Raw genomic sequence first — 21,160 nt, forward strand, 5'->3', positions numbered from 1 at the left:
TGAGGTAATAATGAACTTGGCACCACTGAATTAGAACATTGGCAGTTTGTCCTTGACCAGAAGATCATATGCCCAGGAAAGAGGTAATTACATGAGGGATTCAGCAGTTCCAGAAATGGGTGGTTGTGTCTTCCAATGGAGAATGTCAAAGAGTTATTAAGATTTATATAACTTTCCGTAAAATGAGACAAGACTCCCTAAGTAATGGTAAACTTAAGGACATATAATATATGCTCATTGTTAGGGAAGTTAATGGTGAAAAGAGTTTTTGTTTTTGTTTTTGACTTTCTGTGGATGCTTGAGGATTATCCTGTGAAACCAGCAGTGCCCAGGAGGGAGCTGAGGAGGGCAGGTGCAGATTCATGGACCCTCTAATGACATGTGGAGAAGCTACTGGGACTCTCGGATTAGATTGATGTTGCGTTAAAAGTTCTGAATGCCGGGCTTCCCTGGTGGCGCAGTGGTTGAGAGTCCGCCTGCCGATGCAGGGCACACGGGTTCGTGTCCTGGTCCGGGAGGATCCCACGTGCCGTGGAGCGGCTGGGCGCGTGAGCCATGGCCGCCGAGCCTGCGCGTCCGGAGCCTGTGCTCCGCAGCGGGAGAGGCCGCAGCGGTGGGAGGCCCGCGTACCGCAAAAAAAAAAAAAAAAAGTTCTGAATGCTTTAGATACATGTTGACCCTGGGATCCCTAGGTCCTTTTTGGGTCTTTCAGTATTTCAAAAAGCGTAACAATTTGCCTGTTACCTTGGTTCATGTGCTAAGTAAAATGTCAAGTTGTTTTGTTTTGGGTTTGTGTTAAGTCATTTACTACCTGGATATACAAGTCTTTCTATTGACTTATAGACTCTCCTATTCCTCTTATTTTGCTTTGTGGTGACATACAAGTTGAGGCAGAATCCTTTGGGGTCTGTAATGGCAGCTTGTCCTTGTTTTTTCTTTTTTCCCTAATAATAGCCTCACTGAGATATGTACAGTTCAGATGTCTTTTAGTATATTCACAGAGTTGTGCAGCTATCATCAGAATAAGTTTTAGAATATTTTCATCACCCCCAAAACAAGCCTCATATCCACTAGCAGTTACTTTCTATCTCTACGGATTTGCTTATTTTGGGCATTTCATATAAATGGAATTATATAGCTTAGGTGTCCTTTTGTGTGTGCCTTCTTTCACTTAGCGTGTTTTTAAGGTTCATCCATGTTGTAGTACGTATCATGTCTTTATGTGGCTGAATAACATTTCAGTGTGTCCACATTTTGTTTATTCATTCATCAATCGATGGACACTTGGATTGTTTCCACTTTTTGGTTATTGTGAATAATGCTGTTACGAACAGCTTTTGCGTGGGTAGACGTTTTCATTTCCCTTGGATAGATACCTAGGAGTGTTCCCTCTTTTGGTTCTTAGTGTCATTTTGAGCCTGGTGTACTTTTACATCTCCCATACTTAGATGGAAATAGTGTTTTGGCTAAAAGAAAAAAAAAAGATCTAATTGTGTGTTGTGTGTGTGTGTGAGAGAGAGAGAGAGAGAGAGGGAGAGGGAGAGGGAGAGAGAGAGAAAGAATGACTATGAATGGCTCTAGGGTTATTTCTACCCTGATCTTATTTGTACACTTTTGATATAACTGGCAAAGTAGCAAAGCTCCAAGTTGCAGTTGCTTCCAAGTTCTGGCTTATTTGGGAATTTTTGCCTTTTATTGACAATTTTCAGTTACCTGCAGTAAGTAATTATGAACCAATCGTAACTGTATTACTACTAGCCTGGTATGAATTTAATTGTATGTAGAAATGCTGCAGTTTTTACATTAATTCTAATGGGAATTAGTGTTTTTTTAACTTGCAATTTTGGAGGCAAGCAAAAATTGTAAGACCAATTATGGTCTCAGAGTGAGAGATAGAAAAGTCTGGCTAGTGAATGCTGATTGACAACTCTGACTGCGTGTTGGTGGCAGCTTAGATCCATGGGGAGAGGGGAAGATGGGAAGTGGAAGGTGCTCTTGATGGTAAATTGGGAACATGGCCTGTGTCTGGGCTGTCTGCTCATTCATTGTGTAGAATGGCTGAAGGAAGTTTTAATTCCTTATTATGTAAACTTTTGATTCTTAGTCATTTCACATTTTTATTATTAACTATTTCAAACATATGGAGAGGATACAGAATAGCAGTGAGCCCCTGAGTCCCCACCATCTGGATTTAACAAATTTGACTTTTTCCCTTTTTTTCCCTCCCTCCCTCCTCTCTTTTCTTCCATTTTTTTTTCTTTTTTTTCCTTTACATAAGGAATATAACTTTTCAGGTACACTTGAACACTGTTTGGCACACCTCCCATGTACCTCCCTCCTTTCCCAGAGGTAACCACTCTTGCAACGCTGATGTTTTTATGCTTCTGTGTTTACATCCATAGCAATATATACCATTGGTGTCTGTATTTTTAAACATTACATAAATGGTTTAATTTTTAATTCTAACTCTGTAGCAGTGTTTCTCAGATTAAGATCTTCATAAAATATTTTTGGCAGATATCCAGTGTTAGCTTAAGTTTTTCTTATTGTGATAAAATATACATAACATAAAATTTACCATTGTTAAGTATACAGTTCAGTGGCATTAAGTACATTCACATCCCTGTCCAACCGTCACCACTATCAGTTTCCAGAATTTTTCGTCATTCCAAGCAGAAACTATCTACCCATTAAACTGTCACTCCCCATTCCCCCCTCCCCTCCAGCCCCTGGTAACTAACCTCTGTTCTGCTTTCCCGCTGAATTTGCCTATTCTAGGTACTTCATATAAGTGGAAACATACAATATTTGTCCTTTTGTGTCTGACTTATTGTTTCACTTAGCATAATGTTCTTAACGTGCACGTTATGACATATATCAAAATAGCCTTCGTTTTTATTTATTTATTTATTTATTTATTTATTTTTGTCAGTACGTGGGCCTCTCACTGCTGTGGCCTCTCCTGTTTGTGGAGCACAGGCTCCCGATGCGCAGGCTCAGTGGCCATGGCTCACGGGCCCAGCCGCTCCGCGGCATGTGGGATCTTCCTAGACCGGGGCACGAACCTGTGTCCCCTGCATCGGCAGGCGGACTCTCAACCACTGCACCACCAGGGAAGCCCTATCCTTCGTTTTTAATGCCGACTAATATTCCACATTTTGTTTATCCATTCATCTGTTGATGGACATTTGGTTTGTTTCCACCTTTTGGCTATTGTGAATAATGCTATGAACATTGGTGTATAAGTATCTTGAGTTTCTGCTTTCAGTTCTTCTGGGTTTATACCTAGGAGTGGAATTGCTGCATCATATGGTAATTCTACTTTTTAAGGAACTGCCACAGTTTTCCACCTGAGCTAATCATTTTATATTCCCACCAGCAATGTAGGAGGGTTCCGATTTTTCCACATTTCACCAACATTTGTTAATTTCTGTTTATTTGATAATAGCCATCCTAATGGGTTGAAGTAATCTGATGGTACTGATTTGCATTTCTCTAATTGACTATTGATGTTGAGTATCTTTTTTTTTTTTTTTTTTTGCGGTACGCGGGCCTCTCACTGTTGTGGCCTCTCCCGTTGCGGAGCACAGGCTCTGGACGCACAGGCTCAGCGGCCATGGCTTACGGGCCCAGCCGCTCTGCGGCATGTGGGATCTTCCTGGACCGGGGCACAAACCCGCATCCCCTGCATCGGCAGGCGGACTCTCAACCACTGCGCCACCAGGGAAGCCCGATGTTGAGTATCTTTTCATGTGCTTATTGGTCATCCATAGTTCTTCTTTGGAGAAATGTCCATTCAAGTCCTTTGTCCATTTTTGAATTGGGATTTGATTTTGTTGTTGAATTGTAGGAGTTCTTTGTATATTTTGGATATTAATCCCTTATCAGATAGATGATTTGAAAATATTTTCTCCCATTCTGTTGGTTGTCTTTTCACTCTCTTTTTTTTTTTTTTCTTTTTCGGTACGCGGGCCTCTCACTGTTGTGGCCTCTCCTGTTGCGGAGCACTGGCTCCAGACGCACAGGCTAAGTGGCCATGGCTCACGGGCCCAGCCGCTCTGCGGCATGTGGGATCTTCCCAGACCGGGGCCCGAACCCGCGTCCCCTGCATCGGCAGGCGGACTCTCAACCATTGCGCCGCCAGGGAAACCCCCTAGCACCATTTTTTGAAAAGACTGTCCTTTCTCCATCGACTGCTCTTGGCACCCTAGCTTGAGTTATTTTTATTATAATGTAAGAATGCACACAAGGATAAATTTCTTATGCTTAAAAAAGGTTACAAAAACAAAACAACCAGGTAAATACAGATAAAATGACAGAATCAATAAAATTAAAATTAATTTATGGGACAGATGATGTTTTACGCAGATCATATTGCTACTCTCAATGTAAATATGATATTGCCTGCTGTGGTGTTGAGAATGCACTGGAAATGCCTTTGGTACCTTGCCATGTGACAACTCAGTTCTCTCATCATTTTTCTCTATTCTGAAAACTGTAGAAATGTTCAGGGGTGCCATTTGACCTTTACTTGGCATATGTGTGTGATACATGTATCAGGTCTTACCCTGTTCTTGACTGTTAGTACAGACCAATTAAAATCCTCTTCTTTGGCCTTAGCTTGATGGTAAACACAACAGCATGTGGGCTGGAGAATCCCTGGGCAGCTCTCTGTTTCCAGAGAAGCATCTGGATGATCCAGAACAAGCTCATGCTAATGTTATTAGAGTAATATTGAAGTGAAAACACACAATTTAAAAATTCTCATAGAGAACGTATGGACTTAGAAGAAGTATCTACAGGGCCAGTTTGAGACACATTTCTTTCTTTCTTCCTTTCTCTCTTTCTCCTTTCTTCCTTCCTTCCTTCCTTCCTTCCTTCCTTCCTTCCTTTCTTTCTTCCTTTCTTTCTTCCTTCCTTTCTTTCTTTCTTTCTTTCTTTCTTTCTTTCTTTCTTTCTTTCTTTCTTTCTTTCTTTCTTTCTTTCTTTCTTTCTCTCTTTCTCTCTTTCTCCCTCTTTCTCCCTCTCTCTCTCTCTCTCTCTCCCCCCCTCTTTCTCTCCCTCTCCCTCTCCCTCTCCCTCTCCCTCTCCCTCTCCCTCCCCCTCCCCTCCCCTCCCCTCCCCCTCTCCCTCCCCTCCCCCTCCCCCTCCCCCTCCCCCTCCCTTTCTTTCCTTTCTTTCCTTCCCATGCCACGTGCGTGGCACGTGGGATCTTAGTTCCCCAACCAGGGATCAAACCTGTGCCCCCTGCACTGGAGGCAGGGGAGTCTTAACCACTGGACCGCCAGGGAAGCCCCAGGTTGAGTTATTTTTATTATAACTTCAGGGTTTTTAAAATTGCTTCTCTTTAGTGCTTTTATATATTATTGTTTTTTCTCTTGATTTCAACCAAAATAAAACCTGGTATTCTTAATCTCAGATCCTGATGTATGTGTTTAAATATAATTTTACTGCCAAAAATCTGTCAAATTTGGTTTTTATTACGTTAGTTTTGTTTTTTGTGGATAACATGACCCTCAAATACCATGTCTCTCACTGTTAAATTCTCAACTGAGTTGTCCCTATTTGAAGTGTAAGACTGCCAATTTGATTTTAAAATATTGGAAGTGAATTATGGTGAGATAGAGCTGTGAAGAAAGAAGCTTCATGTTCCCCTGGTTATAAATGCCTTTGGCATTTGTTTCTACTTGAAGACAACTTTTTCCTAATGCTTTTTTGAGGAAAGAACGTCTCACCTCTTCAGATAGGTCTGGGGGCAAATGGCTAAGAGACATGAACGAAAGCCCTGCGCTGTCTCCTGACAGGAAATCCCTTTCACACTCTCTCTCAAGTGTTCTAGTATGTAAGTGTGTTTCCTATTTGTGTGAACTCCTATATTTAGCGCCTAAAATAAAAATTCTTATCTTCTATGCCTGACATGAAATTTTATGACATGTGGACGTGGGTGTGGGTAGATGTACATATGTCAGCTGAGGGTCCCTTCCTCAAGAAGTGCTTTTCCGTACTGTGTCCTGGGTCTGGGGACACAGAGCTGCCTCGGAGAGTCGAGTCGGAGCAGGGAGGCCTGTGAGCAGGGCATCTGCTGTGAACTCGCTTGGATTGACTGCTGGGCAGGAGGTAGGACTAAGACTAGAGGGGCAGGAGCGCTGCGGAGGAGCTGAAGTGACACTGCTTCTGGGAACTTGACTGAGGAGGTGCTAGTGGAGCTCGCAAAGGCTGAGTAAAAAGGTGTTCCAGGCACAGGGCCTGCCTGTACAAGGGCGGGGCTCTTGAGGAGGCCTGGCGTGTACCAGCACAGTTCTTTGTGGCTGTACTGGGGGGGAAGAGGCATCAGGAAATGACACAGATAGCTTGAGGAAGGGTGATCACGTGCAAGATGGCCCAGAGAAGGGAAAAGCTAGGGGCAGGGAGACCAGTTTGGTTTCCATTTTGGGGAAACAATAACTCAGGGAAGAAAATGCAAGCAGGAAGGCTAGGTTTTGGAAGAAGACAAGGAATTTCATTTTGAATGAGTTTGAGGTGACATATAGGTAGAGGAGTCTAGCCAGCAGCCGGAAATATAGGACGTGGGTGTGTGTGTGTGTGTGTGTGTGTGTGTGTGTGTGTGTGTGTGTGACAATTTCTTTGTAAAAATCAGATTCTAGAGCCTCCTGAAGATGTCACTCAGACTGCTCTAGGGATTGCCTCAGGGCTTGCTGTTATTCACTTCTTTTGGTGCCTACTTGCATTTGAAAAAAATCAAACAGTACAAAAGGCTGTATAAATCCCTATACCTCAGACCTCAGTCCCACCCCCTCCCCCCAGAGGAAACCACTGCGAGCAGTTTTTATGTATTCTTCCAGAAATTTGTCTTGCATATACACACAGATTTAAGTCCCTAGAAGGGGTGAGTCAGGCAGCAGCAGAAACTTACTACTATACTCACTGCATCATGCATGATGTAACTTCCCAACTGTGTCATGTGTCAGTTGCTGCGTGCCCGGGTTTGGGGTCCCTCTCTGCTCAAGTCTTCCAGCTGCCTGGTGTGTAGCCTTTTGGTCTGCAAAGCTCGATTATTAGAGTAAGCTGAGTCTTTTTCCTTTAAGTGTTAATTTTCTTTAATGATATTTTTCCTTGTTATAAAAATATACAATAGTAATTAACGTGTATGCATTTTAAATGATAGACTATATATATATCAGTGTATACTTTTAAAAAAGTGAGTCTCTTCCCACCCCCAAATTCACTCACCAGGTTTAGTCACCATAAACAGTATGGTATATAGACCATGTTCTGTGGGGCGAAGCTTTGGGGAAATACACACACGTGTGTATTTTTCACATGGAAAATATAAAGAAGATGACAAGTGACCTGTAATCTCTCCCAACAGATAATGATGATTCCTGTTAGAAAAGCAAACAAACAAATAAGCACTAGTGGTTTTAAAAAAATTACAAGATTATACAGAGCGATATGAAATAAAAAACTAAAGTGTCCCTACCTCTCCTGCCATGCCCTGTCCCCACAGCCACCACTGTTAACAGTTCTCCTTCCAGAAAACTTGTAATGCAAATAGAAACATATGGTGACTCTCTCTCTTTGTGTGTGTGTTTTTATTACTTTATTTTATTTTTTAAAATTTATTTTATTTATTTATTTGGCTGTGCCGGGTCTTAGCTGTGGTGCGCGGGATCTTCGTTGCAGCATGTGGGATCTCTTTCCCTGACCAGGGATCGAACCTGGGCTCCCTGCATTGGGAACATGGAGTCTTACCCACTGGACCACCGGGGAAGTCCCTGTGTGTGTCTTTTTAATGTACATGAAAGGGATCCTTTCTTTTAAACATAACAAATCTTAGATCTTTCTCTCTCGGCTCATTTAGCTCTTCATCCTTCTTTTTAATGGGTTATTGGCTATAGTTCAAGGGAAGGTCAATGAGTACTCCTATGATTATTTAATTGGATCCCATTGATGGACATTGAAGCTGTTTCTCAATTATTTAGTATCCTAAATCATGCTGTGGTGAATATCCTTGTTCCCTCTTGGAAATATTTCTGAAGGGTGAAAAGAAGGGGATTTGTTTTTAAACAGCTTTACAAAAACCTGCACGTATTTCATGCAGATATTCAACTTGATGAGTTTGGACATATGCATCCCCCCATGAAACCATTACTGCAGTCAAGGTAATAGATATCCAGCACCTGCAAAAGTTTCCTTGTGTCCCCTCACTTGTTTTGTGGTAAGAATACAACATGAAATCTACCCTCTTAACAAATTTTTAAGCGCATAACACAGTATTGTTAACTATAGACACTGTGTCGTACAGCACATCTATAGAACTTATTCATCTTGTTTAACTGAAACTTTATACCCATTGAACAACTCCCCACTCACACCCCCATGCCAGCCCCTGGCATCCACCACTCTGTTCTCTGCTTCTGTGAGTTTGTTTTAAATATTGCCTATAAGTGGAATCATGCAGTATGTGTCTTTCTCTGATTGGCTTATTTTACTTAACATAATGTCCTTCAGGTTTGCAAATGGCAAGATTTCCTTTTTTAAGGCTGAATAACATGTCATTATAGATATAGACCATGTTTTCTTTATCTGTTCATCTGTCAATGTACATACATTTCGGTTGTTTCCATATCTTGGCTGTTGTGAATAATGCTGCAGTAAACATGGGACTGCAGATAAGATACTCTTCCAGATCCTGATTTTAATGAAATAATGGGATTTTAAAAATTATTTATATAAGCGTTATTTATCACTGATTAATACAACAACCTCTGGAGAGGTTGTAGTAATTTATATTTTTACATACAGCATGTGAGTGCCTTTTCCATATGTCCTTGTCAAAATTGGTTATTATTAATCTTAAAATTTGGGCGGGGGGAGTAATTGAATAGAACTTTGTCAATGCCTTCATGTAAATCTGAAGTTATAATTAATGAGGACTTCAGTTATGGAAACTGGAAAGCTTGCCCTTGATGTGGCAGTGTTCTCAGGCACATTGCAAGCTGGACAGGTGTCCCTCAGGAAGCAGGGTTAGCCCCTGAACAGATTTTGGCTGAACTGCAGGGGGCAGTGTTGAGCAGCGGGGCCAGCAGTGGGTGATCTGCCTGCCTTGGCCTGGAGGCATCAGGGAGACTGCCATGTTGCCTCTGGTTTTGAGGGTACAGAAGCTCCTAAGAGACTCACACCGCCACCCTGGGCAACCCAGCTGAAAGGGTGTGAAGCAGGTCTTCCCTTTGATAGCCAGAGAAACGGAGCCTTTGAGGGCCATTTTGAAAGGCTAACATTTCTCCCTGGTGGAACTTTTCTCAGAGCAGAAGCAATTTTTTTTTTTCATGTCTCTGTTTTGACCTAAATTATCTGTGGGGTTGTACTTTTTAAAATACAGAAGCTATTTTTTGTTGATATTTCTTCCTTGTCACTTCAAATTTTTGTATTATCATTAATTTTGAGATTAATGTAATTTTACCCCAGCAAATTAATTTTGATTCTGTTTTTTTGGGGGGGTGGTATCCTCTCCAGTTGTATAGTTGCACCTACTTTATCATATTGCTTTTATATTATGTACTTTTCCTTTAAAAACAGGGAGTGGGTGTGCTTTCATGCTCACTTTATCTTATAAAAAGAAAACATTGATATCCTGATAGAGGGCACTGTGTTTTGATCACTCAGGAATTTTGATCACAGGAGAGTTGTATCTTATTAATTTAAGATGAGAAACCGTAAGGCTGCGTATGTAGCATACAGCAATATTTACTAATTAATCATATTGAGTTTTGACCCAGATGTGGGAGAAACTAAAGTTTTCTCTGAGTCATTGATTTCAGAGGCATAAAGTTGCATTAATATGTGAAAGCAAACTTGCAAAGTTTCTCTAGTTTCCAGCCTTTATTAGGTCATCATGTCACTCAGAAGTGTGCCAGGCATGCAGTAGTTACTCCAAAAATGGGATTCAGTTCCTTCAGGATTTTTGAAGCCCCTAGATATACATGGCACCATGCCAGTAAAATTATGCAGTCCACAGGGATAGAGCCCCTCAGAATTATTTAAAAATCTTTACTGGAAATTTATTTCCTAAATATACCAACATTTCTCACTTAGTCCTTTAAGCATTTTATAAGTAGCTAGTTAAATATAGACGAGATATAGGTAGTGATGTTTGTGTTTGGTGTGGGTAAAGAGATGACCCTGGCAGGCTTGAGATGGGTTCTCTTGTTCTTACTGTTCCAGTACGTTTTTGTTTTAAAAGCCCTCCCTTTTTCCTTTATTCCTCTTTCCCCCTTCCAATATGGCAAATGCAAATCTACAGATAAGCTGTAGAACCATATTTTCCTAAATGGGAAGATGGTTCCGTGGATTTTTAAAGTTTAGGGTAGTCTTGATTTAAGGATTTGTCACGTAAAACTGTAATATCTTGTCTCCAAATTAATGTGCTAATTAGAAACCTAAAAGCCTAGTGATAAATAGGAATTTTAGAATCTTCTCCACTTTTTACCAAGTTCAGAAATCTCTTATAAGACCTTTGTTTGCTTCATGGTCATCTAGTTTTTTTTATTTATACTTGTAGTGACGGGGACCTTACTACCTTGCAAGGCAACCCCTTTCCATTTCCCGAAGCTATCATCATTGGAAAGCACTCCTGTTCATCTGCAACCTGCCTGTGGTGGAACAGTGCGGAATATATATATTACACATCACAAAACTACTTCAAATGAGTATTTCTTTTCATCATTAGATGGAAACTACCCAGTGCAAGGTTCATGTGTGACTAGCCTTTTTCCTTGTAATGCCCTGAACAGAGGCACTCGGTAGTGTTCTTACTTAGTTTCATATGACTTGAAGATTAACTGGAAGACAGGCTAAATATTTTTTGCCTGTATTTGAGTTAGAAAATGTGTAAGTGGGCCTTTGTAGAATAGATAACAGTCAAAGTTAGGAGGTTTTTTCCATTGGTTAAAATGGAAGTATTCTACAGTGATATGCTTTCGAACCACAAATAAACTCTGATACATAGCAAATGATCCAGTTAGATAAGAACTCCATTTATTTTGTTGTTTATTTGTGGCCCTCATCCCTGCCAAAAGTGCAGAAGAGTAAAGCAAGCTGTAAACTCTGTAATGACTAGTCATTTTAGCTGTTGTCTTTAAGAAGCCAAAGGGGATAACCTTAGAGAATATATTAGAACCTGGGAAGCTTAAAAGTAAATCAGAAGATCCTAGGGTACCTAGAAGCATACCAAGGAAGACTTGATTCCACCTGCAGAACTCCCTGGAGTTTTAAAATCCAGTTCTCTGTGGTATTGCACAGTGAACAGGCAGAACGCTGCTATAAATCATTCCTTACCAAATGGCCCAGGATTTGAAACTAAGGGGCTGAGAAGGCTCCCTGTTGCCAACCCCTTGGTCGTGCCTGAGGACACCAAGGCCAGAAAGTGTCAGTTGCTTTTCAAAAAGAACATAGCTGCCCTCAGGCAGAGCCTGAGTCTGGAACTCAAGTTTTTTGACTCTAAAAATAAAACATCAGAAGAGGCAGAAACTGTTGATTGCTTACTCAGCCACATTTTAAATGTTATAGCCGGCGGAGGTTGGGACTTAGACATTTTTCTTTCCTTTCTTTAGAACCATTTTGGATCTCCTGGTGTTTCTAGCTTCCTGTGAATCCCGGACCCGCTCTGGACCTAGATGGGCTTGCCGCTATGGGCACACCCCTCCTTCCAGATTCTGTTACTTCGAGGCTGCCCTGCCTACCACTGCCCCCCAGCATGCTCCCCTCTGGCACTTGGCACCCATTGCTATTTAACTAGTGCCCTTCTCCTGGCTTCCTGGTCCATCGCAGCTGTGCTAGACTGAGACACCATGAGCACAACCTCACTCTGGCTTACCTCCAGCTACCTGGAGCCCGGCCTCCCACCTTGTCTGCGTCCAACACAAGTTTAGCAGATTTCCTCCCGTTTTATATTCAGTTTTCCCTCCTAGAGGTAGCTCTTCACAGTTGCGCCAGCTTGTTAAGGAATGCTATTTTCGTCGTCTTCTATTCTGCAGTAGTAATTGACTACACCCAGCCCCTCAGCCAGCCTAGTTTTTCCTTTCATCTTGTTCATTGATGCCCCCAGCCGCTCAGGCCTCAGCCCTTGCAGGTGTCCCCGCTCCTGTCTTTCCATTGCTGGTCATGCCCTGCGGCCCAGCCATTGTGTCCGTGTGTGTGGCGCTTCTGGAGCCCATTTCTTTCCTTCCACCATCCTCCAGGCCTTCAGCTAGTTAGTTCTTCTACAGTTGCAGTAATTTATGAGCCATTCCTCCGCCTCCAGTCTCGTCTCTTTCCCAATCCATTGTTTGCACCACTGCCAGATGAATCTTCTTAAAATGCTCCATTTTTTAAGTCAGTCTTTCCCGGGTCCCTCTCAGAAGCATTTAAATAGTTCCGTTACCACCGGGGAAGGTCTGAACTTCTTAGCTTTTCGTTCAAAGCCTGCTGTCATCAGGTGCTGCCTTCCTCTCAGCTGCTGTTCCTCCCTTTACTCCTCCCTCCGCCACAGGCTGTGCCCTTTGCTCGGTGCTCCCTGAGTGTGCCTCGTACCTCTCGGTCTCTGGAAGTCTTCTTAGCTCCTTCGTGGAGCCTTGTCTGCCAGCCATTCTTTTCAGGTCTTTGCTGATATTCACTGGCTGACCTATTCATTTGACACTTAATTCACTAAGCAAACATTATGAAAGACACGCTGTTTTGCTCCTGTGAGGAATGGATTACAGAGGGGTTAGAGGGTCATCCGCACTGCCAGGAAGCTTGTCTTTGTCACCTAGATTCTGTATCTTCTTGTGTTCATAGCTACTGGATCAGAAGTGTAAAGGCAGAGGCCAGGCCTTACACTTGAAATTTAAGAAATTTAAAAATCACCAGCACCCGGCGAATATTCTGCACAGGCAGATAAATACGTGCTGTGAGGGCTGCTGGTACACTTCTATTAAGGCTTCTTGGAATTTGGAATTTCTTGTTTTATTTATTTTGGCATTTGGATTAAATTTTGTACGTTCCCATTTTAGCATGAATTGTAACTTTAAAATTAAGGTGAGAAATCTATGAATGTAAAATCATCAGCTGAGTTATCTTATAAACTTAATTAGGGAAGATTATTTAAGCTAGTGATTTCTCATTAGTCCGGCCCCGCTCATATTAACTTTTCTGCTTTTTGTTTTTCAGTCTGCATGAAGAAATAAGTGATTTTTATGAATACATGTCTCCAAGACCAGAGGAGGAGAAGATGCGGATGGAGGTGGTGAACAGGATCGAGAGTGTGATTAAGGAACTCTGGCCCAGTGCTGACGTGAGTACCTGTCTGGGTAGAAGGGTGCTTAGGTGGTAATATCCCTGTGTATGTGCATTTGTAGAGTTGTGATCTAATGAAATTTTAAAAGCAAAGAATTTTTTTCAGCTTTTAGAATTTTGGGCTTCCTAATTATTTGCACTGAATTGGATGACTTACTTAAAACTGTTTCTTTGCAGTACTGAATAGCAGCTACTAACTGCAAACTATTTTTGGGAATCATTACTATAAAGAGAAGAAAGACAAATAAAGCCTCCTTGTAGTAGTGGGTTATTTGGATGTGATGTATCAAAACGCTGTTACTATTTTGTTCCAGCCTGTCAGTATGAACATTACATAATTGTGTACAGCTGAATGAAGATGTCAAGTAGGAATTTCTTATGTCATTTGAAATTCGTTTTCCTAAGCTAATGCAGGCGTGTGTTCTACTTTCCTGAAACTGCTGTTTTCTTCTCTTTTTCTAATCACTCCTTGCCTCCCAGTATAGCTCCCACCCAGTGAACAAAACTTGTGCCCAAGATTTCCTCTGCTTATTTGTGGTTCTTATCGTGGACGCTCACTTTTTAGGGCTCCTTTGAGGGTCTGTTGTGCAATTTTGTGCATTCGAAGAAGTAACTTATTAGAATCCATTACATTGTACATTGTGTTGTATAGCTTTTCTTTAGACTCCGTCATGGGCTGGTAAAGGTGAAGCCAGGGAAGTTTTTCTGGTCCAGTTGGCAAAACAAAGAAGCTTCAAATAAGATACTGTAGGTACAGGGAAGAGGGGAGGACACTAGCAATATTTTATTGCGCAGCCACTGTATGCCACGTTGTTCTTCCCATGTGATCTAGATTGACAGCTTTCAACTGGGGACAAGTTTCTCCCCCAGGAGACATCTGGCAATGTCAGAGACATTTTTTATTATCGTGACTGGTGAGGTGCTCCTGGCATATAATGAGTAGAGGCCAGGGAGGTTGCTAAACATCACATGATGCACAGGACAGCTCCTCAACACAAAGAATTATCTGCCCCAGAAGCCAGCAGTGCTGAAGTTGAGAAACGCTGATCTAAATCAGTCCTCCTCCTTCTGAGGTGGGGGATTTTATCCACAATTTTTTTGCAGATGAGGCGCACAAGGCTGTGATTAGGTTCCTGGGTCCATCTCACCTCAAAAGTTGAACTGTTTTCATTGTTCATCCCTTATTGCAATTACTTGCAAACGCATATTTGCCTGAGTCTTCCACTGTTCTCTGTGATTTGAGATAGGATACGTCCTGATTTTATGCCACAGCATGATGTTATAATGACAGTGCCTGGTGTTCTCTGTGGAGATGGCCTACAGGCTGGCACTTGTCCTGGAACTGAAGTAGTCTGACCCTTCAGTAATCTATGCGAAGATTCCTTTTGAGAGAACAAAAGTTAAGGATTTGTGATTATATCTCTAGATTATCAGGGAACATTAGTGACCTGAACATTACTTTTGAGAGGTTTCTATTTAAGTCTACATATTTGAACCTAATAAGTTTAAGCTATATTCCGAATGTCTGCCTATAAGCCACGGGATCCCGCTTCATGAAAGCATGGTGTTAGAAAAAAAATGCTCTTGTAGTACTAAAAATTACCAGTAGAGGGTGGCAAAACCCTGCATTTCTCCATAACTTGGTGGCTTTTCATCTGATATTTTAATATAACAATTTTTTCTCTTTTAGGTCCAGATATTTGGAAGTTTTAAAACTGGCCTGTATTTACCTACTAGGTTAGTACATTTATGGCTCTTATAAGGGATTGTACATTTTTTTAGAGGTATGTGCTTTGACTGTTGAATGTGTAAGAGTTGAAACAAAGCAGGTTTATGAAACAAAAATTCACTTACCTGTATTTTATTTGAATTATCTTGAAGTAGAATATCACTGCAGAGAACTGCTCAACCCTGTAACTTAACCCACTAACACAGATGTTAATGTCATATTATGGTAAAACACCTGATTATGCTCTAGAACTTTGTATTCTCTGGAATGCCAGGTCTCTCATTTTTTATTGAGAACTCATACTATTAGCTCCTGTTCCAGTGTTCTGATTCAGAAAATCAGGGTACAGACTCTTCTCTGAGGGAAGTCTTGGTCTTTTCAGGCCTCTTGTTTGTTTCGGTCTTCTCAAATGAGGGCTGTCTTGGCCCATAGCTGGGGGTGGGGTGTGTGTGTTGGGGGTGATTTAGGGGGTTAGTAAGACTTCCTTGAGGAGTGAGTACCCGTCCTCTAAGAATTGAAATGCTGTGGTCTTTACGAAGCAAAAACATTTATGATGTTTTTGTTTTTATTGTGGTAAGAGCACTCAACCTGAGATTTACCCTTTTAACAAATGTTCAAGCGCACTATAGGCATCCATCATGTTTTTCATTTGCGTTTGATTCACTCTACTTTACCCAAACTTAAAATGTGTTAAAGTGGATGGATCCTAGCAATTTCCATTCTTCCCATTGCTGTCTTAGGCCTACAAAAGCCATAAAATTATTCCACTTTGAGTCCATTAATACTTTTCCTTATTTAGGTTCTGAGCCTCAGCAAAACCTGAGTCACTCTTTCTAATAATTGAATTAAATGTTATGAACAGTACTACATTTACCTAGTTCAGATTTGAAAAGAGCACACACATAATTACAATGCAAAGTCTGGATCCCACCTCTCTCCCCCAGTTTCTCTCCTTGGAGGAGCTGCTATTACCAGTTCTTTGCATATCCTTCCAGAGATATTCTATGCATATAAAAGGAAATGTGTGTTTCTTCCTTTTGTACACAAATGGTAGCATACTAGATACACTGCCTGCATCTTGCTTTTTATACTTAATAATGTAAGTCACAATCAGTTAACCTCATTCACTTGGAAGGTCTTAAGTTTTTTAGTACCAGAAGCCTTTATGAACAGGAAACGTTAACTGGTGTTTTTGAGGTGTTACTTCTTTTAAAATCACCCCGGGAAATGACCAGGAGAAGGAGGAGGTTGTTAAAATCACCAGTTTCCACTTCCTCTCTAAAAACAGTCCTCACCAACACATTTAGTCTTCATGGGCAGGGTGAGAAATAGAGTTCCATTGTACTAACCTGCTGCCTGTAGCTTGAATGAGTTAGAGTAAGTACAGTTTCTCACTTCTTGAAACAATTCTTGTGTGTGCTCTGTGTTCAGTGACATCGATCTTGTGGTGTTTGGGAAGTGGGAGAACCTACCCCTCTGGACCCTGGAAGAAGCTCTTCGGAAGCATAAGGTTGCAGATGAGGATTCGGTGAAAGTTCTAGACAAAGCAACTGTAAGTTCTTCAACATTTCATCTTAAACTCTCTAGGTTACTTATGCATGAAACTTGTAAAATTAAAATTTAATTTTGGTGAGCACCGTCGGATTGTGAGTGAATTATTCCTTCCTTTTGTTCATGATCACAGTGCTTGTATATAAAAAGTTGTGTTTGTGAGACAAATGAATTATTCTGGTTGTACATTTCTTTAAAAAATATTATTCAATTTATCATACATAATGTAGAGATTTTTTCATATAAAAAACATAGGTAAAAATGTGGATATCTGATAAAGTTTATAGTTGCACAGCTGTTGCTTTTCTATCATATTTTGTATCCTTGAAGAATTGTATTTATTGAAATTTTGTAAATCAAGTCATATTTTAACTAACAGAATGGACATTAAAGAATTTTCACAGAAGCTCATTTTAGAAATAAATATGTCTATTTTAGAAGTTTGGATTTTTGCATATTAGGTTTTATTAGAGCAAAACAACTTGTATTGTTTTTTATTAAAAGCTGTTAATTTGGAAATCCAGTTCTGTACACAAAGTTTGCTGGCCTGAGTTTTCTAATGCATGGTAGAAATAGAGCTTTTTTTTTTTTTTAAAGAATTCCTGATATCGCATATAAATCATCCTATCATTTTTTATTTGAGAATCATTCTTACATTTTAAGTTCTCTTGTTAGGTTGTTTTTTGGGCTGTTTGCAAAACTGACCGAAAAGGCCAGCGACTTACTGCGTGTGACTTAAGAATCAAGCAGTTTTCTTATTGGAAATGGTTCGGCGCTGTGGGCTGACGTTCATAATTCTTGATTTTCTTGAGTTGGAAACTGTTCTCCAAAGTATATTAATGTTGAGAAAGTTTTTGTTACCTGATTTCAAAACTCTCAGTAGTAGAAACTGCAAATATATTGCATGAGGTTAGTGCTAAATATGTAATGTAAAATATCTAGAAGGCCAAGTCAACTATGGTACGGAGGGTTCAGAATACTCAGTGTTTTTATGTCCTCATGAGGAGGTGAAGACCTCAAGTCCGATAACCTTCCATCCCCTGATTTTGTCATTTAATTTGGTTAAAGTATCTAAATTTTACCTGTCTTCTCTTTCTAGGTACCTATTATTAAATTAACAGATTCTTTTACTGAAGTGAAAGTTGATATCAGCTTTAATGTACAGAATGGTGTGAGAGCAGCTGACCTCATCAAAGATTTTACCAAGGTCAGAGAATTTATAGTGTTTATTCAGTGAAAATGTTAGAAATGGAGTTGTGTTTTGAGATTCTGTTGTGGTGGTGTTCTGATATACTTGGCTAAACTATTTTTATATGTGTATCGCTGACAAATGCTTCTTTTCTGTGCAGTGGTTTTACTTTCCTTGAATCTGCTTGTAATAATCAGTAATTTATAATGTGACCTCAAGTAAGAATTAAGGGTTGAGGAAGCTTTTGAAGAACTTCTCTCCAAGAGTTCAGATCAAGACCCTCTCTAGGGAGCCTTTTCTAGATTTTAATCCCCAAGTCACCTGTAAGATGGGTCCTGCAGGTGTCCTTATCTTATCTTGAAGTGGTTTAAGTCTGTTTCTGCTTATTCTGTTTTCTTCCCAGATAGTGCAGAATTTGTCAACATCATCTTCAGAACATTTCACATGCTTAAACCCATCAGCTTTCTTCTCCCAAAACTAAAACTGTGAACTGCTTTGGCTTATGTAGAATATCATTTCTCTCCATTCACAATGTTTTTTTTTAATAAATTTATTTATTTTATTCATTTATGTAATTTTTGGCTGCATTGGGTCTTCTCTGCTGCACGTGGTTTTCTCTAGCTGCTGAGAGCGGGGGCTACTCTTCGTTGCAGTACGCGGGCTTCTCACTGCAGTGGCTTCTCTTGTTGCGGAGCACAGGCCCTAGAGCACGCGGGCTTCAGTAGTTGTGTCTCATGGGCTCAGTAGTGGCAGCACGCGGGCTCTAGAGCACAGGCTCAGTAGTTGTGGCGCACGGGCTTAGTTGCTCCGCGGCATGTGGGATCTTCCCGGACCAGGGCTTGAACCCTGCATTGGCAGGCAGATTCTTAACCACTGTGCCACCAGGGAAGCCCCCACGATGTTTTTTTTTTTTTTAGCAGCTCTTCAGGTTCACCTTTTTCTTTTTATGTCAGAAAAAATTTTAACTCTCCTGTGGTAAACATTATATTCTTGTATAAATGAGCAGAGTATAGAAAAGCAGAAAAAGAAAAGAAATATTACCTGTAATCCCACTCTTTTGGAGGTATTGGGTGTGTATAAAATTTCTTTTCACCAGAAAGAAACTTTTTAAAAAATTGAGGATAATACGTATGATAAAAAATCTTACCAGTGTAAAAGGGTAGTGAAAAGTGAGTCACCCTTACACCTTACATGCTTAGACCAGCTTCATAGGATGTGCCTTCCTCGGCTTTTTTTCTTTGCTTTTTATCCTCTTCTTGAAATTTTTAACAAAAGGAATATAGCACGCTATATACAAGATGTCTAATACTTCTTTTCTAACTTAATATTTTGGTGGGTTCTTCTGTATCAGCACAGTCAGGGTTCCTTCATTCTTTTCACTGACTACATGGTTGTCCCTCGTCAGGATTATTGTGCTTTGTGTAGCACTTCCCCGGTGTTGCTTCCAGTGGTTTTTTCTGTTACAGAAAGTGCTTGGTGGACATCCTTCCATGCCTACATCTTTCTTTACACTAATAAATTGTAGGAAGATTCCCGGAAGTGGAATTTCTGGGTCAGAGGATATATGCAGAAAAAATTCTGTTGGAAATTTGCCTAGTTGTTCTTTAAAGAGACTATATTTCTGAGTTCAACTGTAGTGTTTAAAAATGATTATTTCTCCATATTTTTGTTGTTTCTCGTGCCTGCTTACTTTGACATGATTTGCAAAAGTTTAAACTTTTTTCTTTCTTATGGAAGCAGTTTGTTTCCATTGTAAGTGTCAAGAAAAGAGTGGAAATCACTAGTAATTCTGCCGCCCTAGGTGATGGCTGTTGACTTCTTTCTCGATGTTTGTGCTTGCTTTGTTCCCCTCGGCGTCTCTAGCCTAGGGCCTGGCTTGTGGAGAGAACTTAATGAGTGTGTGCCTGAGTGACAGACAGACTCACACTCTCCATATTGGCCAGCATGGATGTTCTCACCCTTCTTTGTAAAGCACAGAAGGTGGGTCTGTGTGTTCACCTGCCCGCATGGAGAACAGCGGGCAGGATGGCTCCTGCTTCTGGGCTCTGCAGAACCATCTGAAGGACCCTGGTCTGCCTATGGAGTGCCGCCTGCAAGAAGTGATTCTTTAAAATCCCACTGATTTACTGCTTTAAGAGATGGGAATTCCCTGGCGGTCCAGTGGTTAGGACTCTGCGCTTTCACTACATGGGGCCTGGATTCGACCCCTGGTCGGGGAACTAAGATCCTGCAAACTGGGAGGTGTGGCCAAAAAAAAAAAAAAAAGAAAGAAAGAATTGAGACATTGTCCTGTACTGTTTCTGTTACCTATTTACAATTGAATATTATTCGGTAATGGTCATAAATGAGTGTCACAAAATATGTATTGCTAGCGTTTCTGTCCTGTAGTGAGTGCTTGGCTGCTGTCATTTACGTCTATATGTTTTAGATTTTAGATGTGAGGAGACAATCCTTAATTACTTATAGCTTACTTTTTTATAGCTTGTTTTAAAAATAGAAAATTAAGTATATTACATATGTCCACCAAAGTTTGTAATGTAAGGACCAGTTTATACTTAGAGACCATATATGCTGTTAATGCTTAGAGCTATTATTGATGTAGGAATTCATTGAAAATACAATTTTCTTTTCCAGAAATATCCTGTATTACCATACTTGGTTTTAGTATTGAAACAGTTCTTATTACAGAGGGACCTTAATGAAGTATTTACAGGTGGAATTGGTTCTTATAGTCTCTTTTTAATGGCAGTGAGTTTCCTTCAGGTAAGTTATACCATACTAGTGTACACTAAACATTTTTTAAAATATATCAGTTGGGAATCATTTTGGAAAAAATTTAAATCAAGCTCTAATTAGAGTGTTTCCCTTGATTACTTACGACTTTTCCCTTTAAACTAGGTACCTTTTTATAATTTAGCAAATAAGTACTTTAAAATCCCTAGGGAAGAATATTTATTTTTAATCCCGTGTGCTCTAGTATTTTTGAGACTTTTCACTGCAAATTTTAGCATGCAGAAGTATGGTGTGGTTTCCATAGGTGTAAATAGTAACACAAATGCCAAAATTAAGAATGTCTTCTAAGCACCTACTCTTGTAAGTTTAGCTGGAGTTGAGATTTGCTGTCTGGTTAAGATGAGTTAGAAGCCTTAATCTCGTCAGTGAGCGTACTTATGTGGCGCAGTGTTGCCAACTGCGTGACTCGCTGGTGAGTCAGAATGACTTCCCTGATGTTGGGCCAAGCCCGCGCTCTCAGCATCCTGGGGCAGCTGTAAAATTCAGCCTTATAAATTGTCCCCCACCAGGTCCCCCCACACCCATGGGGCTTTAATTTAGGTTGTCTATAACAGAAGTGCTATTATGATTAGCCTGCTCTAACT

General features: G+C 40.5%; 1 protein-coding gene across 2 annotated transcripts in view; it reads left to right on the plus strand.

Annotated features, from left to right (window-relative positions):
• TENT4B (terminal nucleotidyltransferase 4B) overlaps nucleotides 1-21,160 on the plus strand; it is a 64,865-nt gene that overhangs the window by 31,549 nt on the left and 12,156 nt on the right. For both annotated transcript variants that reach the window (XM_060129930.1, XM_060129931.1), the window contains exons 2-6: nucleotides 13,189-13,312; nucleotides 15,005-15,051; nucleotides 16,475-16,595; nucleotides 17,694-17,801; nucleotides 20,418-20,546. In XM_060129930.1, the coding sequence (XP_059985913.1) occupies nucleotides 13,189-13,312; nucleotides 15,005-15,051; nucleotides 16,475-16,595; nucleotides 17,694-17,801; nucleotides 20,418-20,546 (529 nt within the window). The remainder of the gene's footprint in view (nucleotides 1-13,188; nucleotides 13,313-15,004; nucleotides 15,052-16,474; nucleotides 16,596-17,693; nucleotides 17,802-20,417; nucleotides 20,547-21,160) is intronic.

This window comes from Lagenorhynchus albirostris, chromosome 19 (assembly GCF_949774975.1).
Source record: "Lagenorhynchus albirostris chromosome 19, mLagAlb1.1, whole genome shotgun sequence".
Classification (NCBI taxonomy): Eukaryota; Metazoa; Chordata; class Mammalia; order Artiodactyla; family Delphinidae; genus Lagenorhynchus; species Lagenorhynchus albirostris.